We start from the raw sequence: 17729 nt of genomic DNA, 5'->3' as shown, positions 1-17729 counted from the left end.
ACGAAGCTCCCGTTCCACCACATCCCAAATATGCTCTATTGATGCTCTATTGCAGGCATGCTCAACCTGCGGCCCTCCAGCTGTTGAAAAACTACAACTCCCATCATTCCCTGACAGCCTACAGCTATCATCCTACAGAAGGGCGTCGTGGGAGTTGTAGTTTTACAACAGCTGGAGGGCCGCAGGTTGAGCATCCCTGCTCTATTGGGTTGAGATCTGGTGACTGTGGGGGCCATTTTAGTACAGTGAACTCATTGTCATGTTCAAGAAACCAATCTGAAATGATTGGAGCTTTGTGACATGGTGCATTATCCTGCTGGAAGTAGCCATCAGAGGATGGATACATGTTCTCATTCTGTTTACGCCAAATTCGGACTCTACCATTTGAATGTCTCAACAGAAATCGAGACTCATCAGACCAGGCAACATTTTTCCAGTCTTCAACAGTCCAATTTTGGTGAGCTTGTGCAAATTGTAGCCTCTTTTTCCTATTTGTAGTGGATATAAGTGGTACCCGGTGGGGTCTTCTGCTGTTGTAGCCCATCCGCCTCAAGGTTGTGCGTGTTGTGGCTTCACAAATGCTTTGCTGCATACCTCGGTTGTAACGAGTGGTTATTTCAGTCAACGTTGCTCTTCTATCAGCTTGAATCAGTCGGCCCATTCTCCTCTGACCTCTAGCATCCACAAGGTATTTTTGCCCATAGGACTGCCGCATACTGGATGTTTTTCCCTTTTCACACCATTCTTTGTAAACCCTAGAAATGGTTGTGCGTGAAAATCCCAGTAACTGAGCAGATTGTGAAATACTCAGACCGGTCCGTCTGGCACCAACAACCATGCCACGCTCAAAATTGCTTAAATGACCTTTCTTTCCCATTCTGACATTCAGTTTGGAGTTCAGGAGATTGTCTTGACCAGGACCACCCCCCTAAATGCATTGAAGCAACTGCCATGTGATTGGTTGACTAGATAATTGCATTAATGAGAAATAGAACAGGTGTTCCTAATAATTCTTTAGGTGAGTGTATATTATAATTATACAGAGAGGCTATTAATAATGGGCCCTCTGTATAATTCTAATATATAATGGCCCCCCTGTATAATTATTATATATTATGGCCCCACTGTATAACTATAATTTATAGTTATACAGTGTGGCCATAATATATAATAATTATACAAGGGGGCCATTATATATAATAATAATTATACAGGGGGGCCATTATATATAATAATTATACAGGGGGGCCATTATATATTAGAATTATACATAGGGCCCATTATTAATAGCCTCTCTGTATAATTATAATATATAATGGCCCCTTGTATAATTATTATATATAATGGCCCCTCTGTATAATATATAATGGCCCCTTTGTATAATTATTATTTATTATGGCCCCTCTGTATAACTATAATATATAATGGTCCCCTGTATAATATATAATGGCCCCCTTGTATAATGATTATATATTATGGCCCCTCTGTATAACTATAATATATAATGGCCCCCTGTATATTATATATAGTGACCCCTCTGTAATATTAGGATATATTATGGCCCCCTGTGTATTATTATTATTATTATATATATAATGGCCCCTCTGTATAATTATTATATATAACGACCCCTCTGTAATATTAGGATATATAATGAAGCCTCTATATAATTACTATATATAATGACCCCCCTTGTATTATTATAATATATAATTGCCCCCTCTGTATTAATAGGATATATAATGGCCCATTATATATCCTAATATTACAGAGGGGCCATTATATATTATACAGAGGGGGCCATTATATATAATAATAATTATACAGGGGGGCCATTATATATAATAATTATACTGGGGGGCCTTTGTATATGTATATATAAGTATGTAATGTCCAAACACATATTTGTTTCACGGTAGGGTTGGAGGGTGGACATAGAATTTGGCCCAACCTGCCACATCCTGGCCCCAGACTTCAGGTCACATGCTACGCCACTGGATTGGCCATAGACTCTACAGGAAAATTTCCTGGTGGGCTGTTGCCCAGGTGGCTGCCTGAGCCCTCCTCAGCTATGGTAATTAATGATCTGTCGCTCCTAGAGTTAATTAACATTGGAGTCGTCAAGTAGTTATGTACCTGGCCGGTGACCACAGGTGCCCTCCTGATTCCTGAATTCAACTGTATTGCCATCCTGAGGCAACTAGAGTAGGAGGACAGAATGTGGCAGCTGGAGCTGGCCACCACAGAGGGGCAACTTCTGAGGAGGTATTGTGTTCTCCTAGGGCATTATGTTATGCTGCATTGTGGTTTTTGATGCTGCTGGAGCAGGTTATTGTGTTGCACTGAGGTATTTGGCTCTCCTGGGGCGGTATTCTGTGCCTCATTATGGTATTGCTGGCCCGCCTACTTGTACTATCCCTGCCTTCTGTCACAATGGTAAATCATGGCCCTATAAGAACCGATGAATGCCATATTACAGATCTTTAATTTAGCCATGTGCATGGACCATAAGACCCAAAGAGGACCATCTCACCTGCAGTTTGGACCACTGAATTCTTCCCACACAGCGAGCTGCGTTGCGCCATGCATGTTTAGCTCCATATATCAGCTCAGTATCACGAAGCTGGTAGGTATCAGTTTCTTCAATCTCCTTTCTTACTTCTTCCAGTCTCTCTAAGTGAGCCTTAGAGCCAAATCTTCAATAATAAAGGTCAATTTTTTTATTCATCCATGAAATAACATGTAATGTCACTAGTGACAGCATGAGAGATGACAATGTGATGTTACACATTAAAGTCTCATTATTTGCTTATAGATCATTATAGGATTATAATAGCATTAACTATCTAAAACTCATTACCCCTGTGTCACTGGCGCTGGTTTCTCTGATATTTACTGATCTATGATAATACAGATTGTGCAGTCATACATGTTTGGCAATGGTTTTAAAGATGGATAGACTATAGATATCACTAAATATACAACCACAGCCATCCGTATGAGTGGTCTTTTATTAGGTCAATCATTACACAGCGGGTGACGCCTGTAGACGCCGAGATTGGAGATAACACAGATTCTGGTTATTTAACCCCTTAGATGCTAGTCACTAGAGACCACTGCATAAGAACGGTTAGACAGAGAGAGGGGGCTTATTCTGTCCCCAATTGTGTTCCTTCATGCAATCACTGGGTGTCGATTTGTTTTCATGGCATCCGATGCAGCCTACTGAAGGCCACTAGGCCTGCCATGTTATCGCTCCTATTATGCACTGCCTCTGTAATATGATGCTGGAAATTTACTATACCGAAGTATTGTAGTATAGTACAAGCAAAGAAACAATCACTGGTTCAAGTCCAGTATGGGGAATAAAAAAAAAAGTTAACAACAGCTAAACTTTTTAGAAATATTTAAAAAACGACAAAAAAATACCTTTCCCACTTAAAATATTATGTTATCTCCCACGGTAAACAGTGTAAAAAATCCTAATGCCACCTTGTTCCCAAAAAATGCAATAAAAATGATCAAGGAGGCATATGTACAAAATAGTACCAATAAAAAGTACAGCTCACCCTGCAAAAAACAAGCCGAACAAGAGTTCCATCAACTAACACAAAAGTTGAATATGGAACATGAAACAACATGAAACAACTTTTTATTTTTAAAAAAAGTTTTTGATTTTGTAAAAGTAGAAAAGACAAAGCAAAACCTATATATGTTTGGTATTGCCGTAATGGTGCTGACTCCCAGAATAAAGTTAACATGTTGTTTTTACTGTGCAATGAACCCCATAAAGACTTTACCCAAAAAACTAGGGGGAGGAAGACACAAATGTCATCCCCACAGTTGTTGCGGGGTTAAGAGCCAAATTCAAGAAATATCAAGTAAAATACATGAAAGTATAGATCAACGAAGTGCAGCCATAATGCTGCCACTGTTTGCTAGGCTTGAACTTCCTGCTACTTGTGGGGGGGTGGTGACTAAAAGTTTTATTGATGATACAGACAAACAGTGCTAGATTGTGGTTATCCTGCCACTTGTCTGTGCATGCTCCCGAGGCTGCTAGTGAAGTATTTTCATTAGCAGCTTTGGCGCTAAAGGGCTGTGCACTGGTAGGAGCTGCCATAGCTGTGTATGCCCTGCAGCTGTTCTACACAATCTACCGGCGCAGATATGAGATGGCCAGTACAAGAGCTGCTGCTCATGTGTGCTTATGTGCTCTCCCGTGATCCCAGCCACCAGAGAGGCTGGAGCGATCTCCTACATGTGCAAGCACGTCCACTGCTGCTGGATTGCAGGGTGGTCGTATCTCCTGACAATGAGCGATCGATGGGATAGAAGAATAATTTGGAAACAATGAATACATCAGTGAGTTATATTAACTAGAAACCAATATACTATAAAATGCATTACCTTTTAATTGAACTGTAATATTGGTCAATGAATTCCTTGGCAAGAGGAAGAAGCTGCTCTTTAGTGCGGATATCTTCAGACTTACGGACATACTGTGGAGGTGTCATGACAGCTCCCATACATATCTGCTGTGTGCAAGATGTAGGCTAAAAGACAAAAAGACTTTATTGTACAAAATCCAAGATCACTGAAGTTCATCATAATTATGTGCGTCATTTCTGTCCTACCAGTGGTAAGGGCCGCTCTGGGGTACCCTACAACATCCTACATGTGGCATTTAAAGGGTATCAGTCACCAGGATCTTGAACTACGGTATTATCTGCAGTACTACTCATGTAAGGAGTTCAGATTACAATTTTTTCCCTACCTTCCCCCGTTATTCCACGGTCAGTGCCTGAAGATGCAATAAAAAACACAGCCTGGACTGTTGTGCTATACTGACATAATGGACATGACTCCTGTGTGCATGCATGGCAGTGCTGACAATATATTTTAGTGCAGCTCTGAGAACTAACAGCGGGAGGAACAGGGGGCTGTTGGAAAACAAAAAAAAATGCAATCTGAACTCCCTATCAGCAGGACTACTCATGTATTATTGCAGATAAGGCTACTTTCACACTAGCGTTTTTCTTTTCCGGCTTAGAGTTCCGAGGTTGTCTTCAGTTCAGTCATTTTGACTGATCAGGCAAAAGAGAAAACCGTAGCATGCTACGGTTTTATCTCCGGCGAAAAAAAACTGAAGACTTGCCTGAACGCCAGATCTGGCATTTTTCCCCATAGGAATGTATTAGGGCCGGATCTTCCGGTCTGCGCATACGCATGCGCGGACCGGTAAAAATGTGAAAAAAGATACAAGACGGCTCCGTCTGTCCGCATGACAAGCGGAGAGACGGATCCATTCTTGCAATGCATTTGTGAGACGGATCCGCATCCGGATGCGTCTCACAAATGCTTTCAGTCACATCCAGATCGGCGGATCCGGCGGGCAGTTCCGACGACGAAACTGCCCACCGGATCAAACTGCCGCAAGTGTGAAAGTAGCCTAATAGTCCAGAATCATGGTGACAGATTCCCTTTAAAATGAATGTACACCCCTCTATACTACACTGGACATCTTGGGTTAAAGAGGACCTGTCCCCTCTCCGGACATGTCTGTTGTAGTAACGACTTGCATTCCCCATGTAATGAAACAAGTTCTGGAGCATCTATTCTTATGACTCTATGATGTGCCATTCCTGTATTATTCCTGCTAGAAGTTATGAATGAACTGCCAACCGTTTGCACAGAAAGTCCATATGGGTCTTACCACTTGTGGGGTGTCTCTGCACAGTCCACACTCTATAATCAGTGCTCCCAATGTCAGCCTGTGCATGGACACACCCCTAACTGGTAACACCCATCTGGATCTTCATTGCAAAGGGCTAGTAGTTCATTCATAATTTCTAGCAGGAATAATAAAGGAATGACAGTATGGCACACCATAGAGTCATAATAATAGATAATCCCGGAGGATTGTTATTACAAGGGAGATGCATGTAGTTGCTAAAACCGACATGTCAGGTCAGGTGAGGTCCTCTTTAAATGTATGTAGATATTGAGGGATTTATAATGATTTGCTTGTTCAGCTATTGGCCTCATTTCCCTAGTACTAGAATATGTGTAACTTACCATTGAAGCCTTGAAGTGTAGCGTGTCATGTAGTACAGCATTTGTGTCCCAATTCTTCACTCTCAGATAACGAGGACATTTGGAAGGACTTCCGTTCACCTGGCTCTTTGCAGGGGACTGTCTACCCGAGGCTAAAACCTGGAATTAGAAAAGGGAAACAATGCCAGAGCCCACAGGGAAGGAGAGAAGGGAAGAGGGAGAGGTTGTAAGTTGTATATGTCTGGTTGGCAGCCCAATGAAGCTGAGCCGTAAAGCCAAGGCAGAAATAAATCTTCATAAAAACCCCAGCATCATTTCATAATTAACTGATTTGGTTGGCACCAGCAGTTACGCAGACATCATTGTATCTGAAACACTTTCACATTTTTACATGGCTCAAACTACAGCATAGGCTGCAGTCCAAATATTCTTCAACTAAATACTGTACAAAACATCTTGGGCAGGTATCACGGCAGAAAATGAGTTAGGCCTCTTGCACACAAACGCTTTTTTTCAGTTTCCGTTCCATTTATTGCATTCCGTATACGGACCGTATATGGAACCATGCATTTCAATGGATCCGCCAAAAAAACGGAAGGTACTCCGTATGCCTTCCGTTTTCGTATTTCCCTTTTTCCGTTCCGTTCAAAGATAGAACATGTCCTATTATTGTCCGCATAACGGACAAGGATAGTACTGTTCTATCAGGGGCCATCTGTTCCGTTCCGCAAAAAAAGGAATGCACACGGATGTCATCTGTATTTTTTGTGGATCCGTTTTTTGTGGACCGCAAAATACTGAAAAAGCCATACGGTAGTGTCCAATCCACGTTTTTTCAGATTGGATGTGGATCCATTAATCTAAATGGGGCTGCAAAAGATGCGAACAGCACACCCGCGTGCTGTCCACATCGGCAAGTCCGTTCCGAGGCCCCATGTCCTATTCTTGTCTGTTTTGCAGACAAGGATAGGATATTTCTGCAGGAGAAAGGAGAAAAAAAATGATGGCATGCAGTCGCCTGGTATTTGTGTTTTACGGCCGTGTGCAGGAGCTCTTATAGTATAATACCTATTGACAAAAAATCTAAACTGAAGTTTTTGAATATTAGAACTATTCTAGTTCATTGACTGTTAGGCACACAAACGTATTTTGTTTCCTTGTCCATTTCGTGTTTTTTTGCGGATGTGGACACAATCATTTCAATGGGTCATCAAAAAATGCAGACAGCACACTGTGTACTGTCCGCATCCGTATTTCCGTTCCGTAGCTCTGCAAAAAATATAGAGCATGTCCTATTCTTGTCCGTTTTGCGGACAAGGATAGGCATTGTTACAAAGGATCCCCCCCAAAAAACGGATGCAACACGGATGTGACACGGACGTCATCCGTATTTTTTGCAGATCCTTGTTTAGCAGACTGCAAAATACATCCAGTTGTGTGCATGTAGCCCAATACTGCTGGGGCTGCTGTATGTATGTGTGTTAGGCAGCCTACACATTTGGCAAGTTTTGTGGCAGAAAGTTACTAAAAATCAGATCCACTATTTATACGGGTGGGAACCCGACTCAAAGCGAAAACTTCCTGAGTGCCAGGAGGTTGACATCTCTACTAAAAATCAGATCCATTCATTTGAATGGGGTTGTTCTGGCAGGAAGCACACGGATTCTTCAAGCCCCATTCAGATAAATGGAGCTAATTTTCAGTAGCAGAATTTTCTGCGTCCAAAGGGTATGTGCACATGGTGCGTATTACACGTGGATTTTCCATGTGGATTTTGATGAAGTAAATCCACAGCGTAATACAGTACCAGCTAAGTAGATGAGATTTTCAAAATTTCTTGTTCATAATGCAGATATTTTAAAATACAGTATTAGGGTGAGGTTTGGATGTAAAGATATTATCAAAACAAGAACATTATTTTATCTTGGGCACGCAGCGAAGACTCCCTGTCTTCTACTGCCTGCCCAAGATCCACAAAAACTTGAAGGAACCCCCTGGCCGCCCTATAATATCGTATAGGATCGTTAGCATCTAACTTTTCAAAATACATTGACACTCTGTTACAACCTGTAGTTGAAAAGATGAGTTCCTATATCAAGGATACAACGCATATAATACAGACCTCGTAAAGTTGGAATTTCAAACTGACTGGATTATGGGGACACTGGATATCCAGTCCCTATATACAGTCATAGATCACCAACAAGGGATGGAGGCGATTAAATCTCAGCTGATACTAGATGGTTCATTGGATCTATCTCAAATCGATTTTATAGTGGAAGGTATAGGTTATATTTTAAATCACAATTATTTTTTCTTTGAGGGGGAATATTTCCTCCAGAAACGGGCCACTGCCATGGGGACCAGATTTGCCCCCAGCTACGCCAACTTGGTCCTGGCTGACTGTGAGCAGGCCACTATTGGGCCTAGGCTGGGGGCTGACCTGGCCCTATGGCGGCGCTATATAGATGATGTAATATTCATCTGGAAAGGCACAGAAGATACACTGGGGGAGTTTTTGAAAGAAAGAAATAATAACACAAGGAATCTGACTTTTACATCGAATGTTAATAAGATGCATACAGAATTCTTGGATTTACAAATTTCCAGACAGGACAGAAAATATATTCTCTTTTCTAGTTGCCACCTGCCGAGTTGGCTAATAAATATTCCAGTTGGGCAATTCCGCCGGATTAACCCCTTAGGGACCCATGACGTATCAGTACGGCATGGTTCCCGAGTCCTTAAGGACCCATGATGTACCGGTACGTCATGTGTTGTTCCGATCACCGCCGCCCGGCGGGTGGTGATCGGAACAAGGTGCCTGCTCAAATCATTGAGCAGGCACCTTGGCTAAATGCGGTTTGCGGCTTTTACCTGGTGCGGCGGTGGTGGTGCCATCGGGTCCCCAGGGGGCTGTAGGCAGGACCCGATGGCATGGAAGGCAGCGAGATGGCTTCCTGAGGCATCTGCGCTGCCTTCCGGTGACGAGCCTGTGAGATCCTGCCCCCTGAATCTCACAGGCCGGAAGCTTTATGAGTAATACACACTGTATTACTCATACAGCCAATGCATTCCAATACAGAAGTATTGGAATGCATTGTAAAGGATTAGACCCCCAAAAGTTCAAGTCCCAAAGTGGGACAAAAAATATAGTGAAAAAAAAGTTGAAAAAATAACGTTTTCAATATAACAAAATAATAGCAGACAGGTGCACTCTGTCTGCTATTATTTTGTTGTATTATTATATTGATTATCACATCCACGTAATTTCTATCTTGTGTAGGATGTCTATTGTGGTACTTGTTGTTCGCTGCGGTCATCCTCCACTGTATGCATTTTTGCTGGGGATCATCATTAGCAACGGGCCACAAGTGCAGGATTTGCTCCCCTGTATATATATGCACAACTGCATGTGGGTTTGAGCACTTCCTGCTTGTTTAATACCACGCCATTCTTTTCAGTTTGTAAAAATAAAGTTTCCCCCCCAAAAAAAGTTTAAAGTAAAAATAAACAAAAACGTCATATTCCCCTAATAAAGTTAAAAAAAATTGGTAAATAATAGGGGGGGAAAAAAAAGTATACATATTAGGTATCGCCGCGTCCGTATCAACCGGCTATATAAACATATCACATGACCTAACTCCTCAGATGAACACCGTAAAAAAAAAAAAACGTGCTAAATAAACCATTTTTTGGTCACTTTACTTCACAAAAAGTACAACAGCAAGCGATCAAAAAGGCGTTTGCCCACCAAAATAGTACCATTCTAACCGTCACCTCATCACGCAAAAAATGAGCCCCTACCTGAGACAATCGCCCAAAAAAAAAATAACTATGGCTCAGAATATGGAGACACTAAAACATCATTTTTTTTGTTTTAAAAAAGCTGTTATTGTGTAAAACTTACATAAATAAAAAAAAGTACACATATTTGATATTGCCGCATTCGTATCGACCGGCTCTATAAAAATATCACATGACCTAACCCCTCAGATAAACACCGTAAAAAAAAAAAAAAACCTGTGCTAAATAAACAATTTTTTGTCACCTTACATCACAAAAAGTGTAATAACAAGCGATCAAAAAGTCATATGCACCCCAAAATAGTGCCAATCAAACCATCATCTCATCCCACAAAAAATGAGACCCTACCTAAGACAATCGCCCAAAAACTGAAAAAACTATGGCTCTCAGAATATGGAGACACTAAAACATGATTTTTTTTTGTTTCAAAAATGATATTATTGTGTAAAACTTACATAAATAAAAAAAAGTATACATATTAGGTATTGCAGCGTCCGTACTAACTTATTCTATAAAAATATCACATGACCTAACCCTTCAGGTGAATACCGTAAAAAAATAAAAATAAAAACGGTGTAAGAAAAGCCATTTTTTGTCACCTTACATCACAAAAAGTGTAATAGCAAGCGATCAAAAAGTCACACGCACCCCAAAATAGTGCCAATAAATGCTTCCATAAATAAATAAAAAGTATACATATTAGGTATCGCAGCGTCCGTAATAACTTGCTCTATAAAAATATCACATGAACTAACCTGTCAGATGAATGTTGTAAATAGCAAAAAATAAAAACGATGCCAAAACAGCTATTTCTTGTTATCTTGACTCACAAAAAGTGTAATATAGAGCAACCAAAAATCATATGTACCCTAAACTAGTACCAACAATACTGCCACTCTATCCCGTAGTTTCTAAAATGGGGCCACATTTTTGGAGTTTCAACTCTAGGGGTGCATCAGGGGGGCTTCAAATGGGACATGGTGTTAAAAAAACCAGTCCAGCAAAATCTGCCTTCCAAAAACCGTATGGCATTCCTTTCCTTCTGCACCCTGCCGTGTGCCCGTACAGCTGTTTATGACCACATATGGGGTGTTTCTGTAAACTACAGAATTAGGGCCATAAATATTGAGTTTTGTTTGGCTATTAACCCTTGCTTTGTTACTGGGAAAAATGGATTAAAATGGAAAATTTGCCCAAAAATTGAAATTCTGAAATTTCATCTCCATTTGCCGATAACTCTTGTGGCACACATAAAGGGTTAACAACGTTTGTAAAATCTGTTTTGAATACCTTGAGGGGTGTAGTTTCTTAGATGGGGTCACTTTTATGGAGTTTCTACTCTAGGGGTGCATCAGGGGGGCTTCAAATGGGACATGGTGTCAAAAAAAACAGTCCAGCAAAATCTGCCTTCCAAAAACCGTATGGCATTCCTTTCCTTCTGCGCCCTGCCGTGTGCCCGTACAGTAGTTTACGACCACATATGGGGTGTTTCTGTAAACTACAGAATCAGGGCCATAAATATTGAGTTTGGTTTGGCTGTTAACCCTTGCTTTGTAACTGGAAGAAAATTATTAAAATGGAAAATCTGTCAAAAAAGTGAAATTTTGAAATTGTATCTCTATTTTCCATTAAATCTTGTGGAACACCTAAAGGGTTAACAAAGTTAGTAAAATCAGTTTTGAATACCTTGAGTGGTGTAGTTTATAGAATAGGGTCATTTTTGGGTGGTTTCTATTATGTAAGCCTCCCGCAAAGTGACTTCAGACCTGAACTGGTCCCTAAAAATTGGGTTTTTGAAAATTTCTGAAAAATTTAAAGATTAAATATCATTCCCAAAAGGATCCAAACATGAAGTAGACATATGGGGAATGTAAAGTAATAACTATTTTTGGAGGTATTACTATGTATTATAGAAGTAGAGAAATTGAAACTTGGAAATTTGCAATTTTTTACAAATATTTGGTAAATTTGGTATTTTTTTATAAATAGAAATGATTTTTTTTTACTTCATTTTACCAGTGTCATGAAGTACAATATGTGGCGAAAAAACTATCTCAGAATGGCCTGGATAAGTCAAAGCGTTTTAAAGTTATCAGCACTTAAAGTGACACTGGTCAGATTTGCTAAAAATTCCAGAAGGTGAAATAGGGCCGAGTCCTTAAGGGGTTAAAAGGAACTGTACGGAAGACAGTAAGTTTGAAGAGGAAGCCATAAGAATGAAAGACCAATTTATTAACAAGGAATATCCTGAGGAAATTGTTAATAGTGCATTGGATCGGGTTAAGAGATTAGAAAGACAGACTTTCTTCTCTGATGGTTCGGATAAAAATGAGAATAAAAATAAAAATATAACACAAAAAGAAACGGAATTGAGAGTCATCCTACCATTTAATGCACATTACAAGAAAGTCCAATATATTTTGAAACAACATTGGCACTATATATTGGACGATAAAACAATAGGACATCTATTACCAAAGGTACCTTTGATATCTTTCACGAATCTTTAACGAAAGTGCCTAATTTAGGCCTTAAAATAGCGCCCTCTATTAAACAACAAAAGAGAAAGAAAATCTCTATGTTCCAAAATTGGACAAATATGAACGGCTTCTTTAGGTGTGGGAGGTGCACTGCCTGTAAAAACACAATATTCCCTAAAAGAACACTAGAAGTGTCATCCACACAGAATTTGTTTTCCTGGAAAAGTAGGGATAGTCTATGATGTATCCTCCAGTGTCATCTACATCATCCAGTGCCCATGTCAGAAACAATATATTGGACGTACAAAACGACCATTAAAAACAAGAATATCTGAACATATGACCAAGATCAAAAATAGGTTCGACAAACATTCTTTGTCGAGACATTTTAGGGAATTTCATAATAAAGACCCTACTAAACTGATATTTGCGGCACTGGAGAAGGTGGATCGACACTGGAGGGGTGGTGATCATATTCACCGAATGTCTAGGATTGAATCTAGATGAATCTACGAATTCGGGAGTTTACTTCCAGCAGGTCTCAATGCCGAATTAGAGATCTTTGGCTTCTTGTGAGTGGGGGTGGGCGCCTGCCTCTGACGGAAGATCGCAGTGTTGGTATTTTATTGGCATTGCGGTCCCCTTGGAGGCGGGCCCCCATTCCAATATACTTGCAAGATATCCCACAAATCGATTGTTTATTAAGTCACTTAAATAAAGTTTCTATATCCCCACTTTTATGTACACTTTTTTATATATATTTTTTTTATATATTTTAACCATTTAAGAACTTTTAATATTATCTATATGTATATTCCATTGTTTATTAACTTTGGGTATTTTTAAGGAATAAGAATGAATTTTTTTACTTTCGGTACATTGAAATAAATTATAATTCCAATTCAGCAGCTTTGGTCACAAAAACCCATCTGCTGAAAAAATCGCATCACCAAAAATAACGCATCACAATCGCATTAGATCCAATTTGTCCTTTTGAAATCTGCTGCTCTGGGACTTATATATTACCATCTGGTCCACCTTGAGATTCGTTTCTCCAGGGTTTACTTATCACTGAGTAGAGTATAAATAGCGGAGTCTAAGCATATGGAGTATAACCACTGAGGAAGAGGTCAGCAAGACCTCGAAACGCGTCTGGTGCCGTATATTGATGCTCTGAAAAATTCCACAACTAATCTAAGCATGGCCATGCGATTTTAAAACTCTACGAATGAATTCAGTGACCTGTGAGACGATCCTTCAGCAATACTAGAATATAATGCAAGAAGAGACCTGACCCCGCACCCAAACTCTCGCGAGAACTACACACGGAGCAAGACACAGAAGCAGTCTGAACAACTGCATGAAAGTCAGACCCTGCCACAGGTATCGATCCACTCCAAAGGCGCACACCTGAGCGCATACCAGCCAGTGTAAAGATCTTATACCATCAGGTGGGGTCACCATACTGCGGTCATAGAAACCTCATAGTTTGCTGATACAACGCTAGACCAAAGCGTGCACGACATATAGGCTGCTACCAATTTAGCAGTAACATCAGATGCGCTAATAAGGACATAATTTGGAATACCTATTCATTCCGATTTTATTTTATTGTTGTATTATTTGTTTTTATCATTGCTGCTTATTTTATTATTGTTGTCCATTTTACCGACGTCATTTTAATATCAGTGATGTTTTGAGTGCTTGCCCATTTAGTTTTATTGTATCCATAATGCAGATATTGACCTGTGGTATGGATTCTGAAGTCTGCAGCATGTCAACTGTTTGTGCAGATTTTCACAGCAGATTTCATTCTTTGCAATGTAACACGTGTGGATTTTGGTGCAGATTTGATGCAGAGCAGCAAAAAACACATACAAATCTGTGAGGAAAATTTGCATAAACTCCACTACTTTGTCTATGTACCCTTATAGGGTAATTTAAGACAGGTGTTTTAGACGCCGGTCTTAATAGCCCTGTGCTGGCGCTCAGTGGGCTTAGGGGTACTTTCACATTAGCGTTATTCTTTTCCGGCATTGAGTTCGGTCCTAGGGGTTCAATACCGGAAAAGAACTGATCAGTTTTATCCTAATGCATTCTGAATGAGCAATCCGTTCAGGATGCATCAGGATGTCTTCAGTTCAGCCGTTTTGACTTTTCAGGACGGAAATAAAACCGCAGCATGCTGTGGTTTTATCTCCGTCCAAAATTCCGGAACAAAATACATTAATGCCGGATCCGGCCCCGAGTGTTCCGGCAAAACAGATCCGGCATTGCGGTCAGACCGCCAAAAATTTGAAAGAAAATAAACGCCGGATCCGTTTTTCCGGATGACACCGGAGAGAGGGATCCGGCATTTCAATGCATTTGTCATACGGATCAGTATCCTGATCCGTCTGACAAATGCCATCAGTTTGCATACGTTTTGACGGATCCGGCAGGCAGTTCCTGCCGGAATCCTCTGCCCCAAGTGTGAAAGTACCCTTAGTTATGTTGAGGTGCTGGCACTGATGGAGCTCACTGACCAAAACACTGACATGTGAAGGAGGCCTACAACACCCATGTAGTGATTAGGCTTGACTATTTTAGCCATGTCCACCGCTAACAGATTCATTAAATCAAGCATCTTTGAGACTTTCATTGATTGAGTCTTCATAGTTAACCAACATAAATGATCGCTGACATGCATGGAGTAGGAACATCTTTAAAACTTCACTTTTATTAAAGCACTTAAAATATTAGGCATATCCAAATCCATCCTTAGTCAACATAGTATTTAGGGCTAAAGTACTAATTTGCTACAATTCTGTCCTGCGCTGAGAGCTGAAAGGCTGATATAGACTAGGAGAGATGTTAATGTACTTCCCCTTAAAATCTCTAATGACTAGCCTGTGATCTGCATATTCCCCTATCTGTTCTCTATGATAGCAAAATTATTATCAAAATATTCTACTATCCTTCGACAAATTCTACCATCCTACCTCTATGATAAAGTACTACTTTTATTACTCTATCATAGAGAAAAATAGGAGAATATGTTGATCACAGGCAAGTTATTAGAGATTTCAGGGAAAGTGCATTATCTCTCCGCTAATGTCTTCTCTATCAGCCTTTCATCTCTTCTTCTCTGTCTGTGGTGTACAAATTTGCATACACCTTGTTTTTATTTCCAACTTTTTTGAGCTTTTTCAAGAGAATGACAATACCATGGTGTACAATGTACAGGTAATGAAAGAAGTTGTTTGAGATAATTGAAAATTCTGCTAATACCTCCAAATGCTGTGTCACCGGTCCAGTCCTTCTCCCGCTGTCTGTTTGTAGACAGCAGCAGTGAAGTGCAGGTATACAGGATGTTATCGCTGGAGCCAGCCACTGGCTTCAGCAGTGTACCGTACAGCAAGAAACCACTGAGGCCAGTGAATGGCTACAGCAATCACAAATGGCATATCAGACATCACCTCTGTGTCCAAGACATTACATCACGGCTGTAGCCCGGCTGAGAGGACAGCAGCAGTCTGCCACAAAAATATTTTAAGTTGGACAACCCTTTTAAAGGGTTTCTTTGGAAATAATGAGTCTGCTCGTCACCAAGCTGCCTCTGGTGTCTCCATGTTCCAATCCCTTCATTGTTTACATCCAAAGCAGCATTGGTATGGTCACATGCTCCACTGGAGCCAATGACTGGCTTCAGTGGTGGCATGCTGCTTGTGGCCATATCACTGCTGAAGCCAGTAATTGGTTACAACGGAGCATGTGACTAGACTATGCCCATGCTGTGCCGGATGTCAACACTGCAGGGACCGGAACATTGAGACACTGGAAGCAGAGCAGAGAACCAGAGCCGAGTGAAGCAGGTAAGTATGAATCTTCTGTTTAGAAAGGCAGGTTTAGATGGCACTTGTGAAAAATACATGTTTCCCAGATAACCCCTTTAAAGGTGCTTGTACGCCTTCCATAGCTTTCGGCTGAACACTCATTCAGCAGACAGCTATCTCTCCTGGCCACCCCACACACACTTATATGCTTGGTTCGGCTGAGCATGTGTGTGTTTTCAATGGAGAGAGAGGAGAAAGCTTCTCCATTGTGGTGGCTTATCTCCCAGGAGAACAAGTTACAAAGAGCCTGATCCTTCTCTTCCACAACTTGATCTGTTGGGGAAGAGTCATGAGATCACTATACATGTTAGACTGTTGGATGGTCCTGCTGAAAACTATGCAGGTGAGTGTTGAGATATCCATCGGAAAAGGGCCACCAGGAGTACACCTTATATTTTAAGTGTTTTAATAAAAGTGAAGTTTAAAACCCATTCCATACTTCATCCAATGTTAATGACAGGGGTTCAACCAGCATCACACAACCTGGAGATGCACAAGGCCAAAGCTCAGCTGAACTGGTCCTAAGGACACCACCACTGAACTCTAGGAGCTGCTGAAACACATTCTCTGAGATAGTAGTAGATGTTTATACCCAGTGGAGCTAGTCTGTTTCTCATTGTTCCCTGGCCATTGCATTGGAGGGCACAGAGCTCTATGTTTAAAAGTAGAGATGAGCGGATCAATTGTAAACTAATTGAATTCAATCCAGAATTTTTTTTAAATTCAACTTGTATCTAAATCCACATTTTTGGTGATTTGTTTCAGGTGAATTTTAAGAGTGAGAAGTGATAGAGAAAGGGGTTGTGTATCATTGACACTTTAGCAGATATGTTCTCTGGGACTCTAAATCCCCAATATTACTGAATAGATGGAATAACATGGTTTTAGGCTCCGGCGTCTGCTCACAAGGGGTTAGGTATATCAGTACTAGGCTGATAGGGAAATCCTGCATTTATGTCAGACATCTAAGTTAAAAGCAGATTATGCAGTATGGGTAACAGTACGACGTACAGCAACAGGGATTAGTATGAAGCTTTACAGAGAGAAAGACTCTAAATATGGCAGGGGAATCCCATAATCTGCATGTGCAGGGAACACTTAAAGGAAATCCCAGACACTCTGGGTAACCTCTGTGCCTTCAACATGAAGATAAATGAATATGAATTTTCCCATATAATTATATAAGTTCTAAATATATCTGATGCCTTCCTAAAAGTAATGATTGATCATTCCTTTTGCTATTGAATGCAGTGTCTTTTGCACTGTACATTGCATCTAATCAACACATTTAAAGGAAAACACTAGCTTTAAACTGGCATTTAAGGGGTTTATCCATGTACAGCACATCATCCCCACTACAGGGAGGTAAACTGAGGCTGGTTTGGACAAACGAGAGCAGCGGGGGGTTTACCAGATGAATAAAGGGGTGGTATTACACTGCCAGATGTACAAGCAATGTGAGTGCCGGTGGATGGAAGCATCCGTCGGTGCTCGTTTACATTAATTAAAC

The 17729-nt window shown here is 40.6% G+C and overlaps 1 protein-coding gene across 2 annotated transcripts in view; it reads right to left on the bottom strand.

The window, feature by feature from the left end:
- The window catches only part of NOS1 (nitric oxide synthase 1), a 127631-nt gene that overhangs the window by 87589 nt on the left and 22313 nt on the right, over positions 1-17729 (bottom strand). The window contains exons 3-5 of one of the 2 annotated variants that reach the window (XM_040420223.1): positions 6079-6216; positions 4411-4556; positions 2534-2696 (exon numbers count right to left, since the gene is read on the bottom strand). In XM_040420223.1, the coding sequence (XP_040276157.1) occupies positions 2534-2696; positions 4411-4556; positions 6079-6216 (447 nt within the window). Of the gene's footprint in view, positions 1-2533; positions 2697-4410; positions 4557-6078; positions 6217-17729 lie in introns of those variants that run through there. The other variant, XM_040420222.1, reaches the window with a different exon arrangement.

The sequence above is a fragment of the Bufo bufo genome, chromosome 2 (assembly GCF_905171765.1).
Source record: "Bufo bufo chromosome 2, aBufBuf1.1, whole genome shotgun sequence".
Lineage (NCBI taxonomy): Eukaryota > Metazoa > Chordata > Amphibia > Anura > Bufonidae > Bufo > Bufo bufo.
Note: the sequence above shows the minus strand (reverse complement) of the source record. Positions and strands in the feature narration are given on the sequence as shown.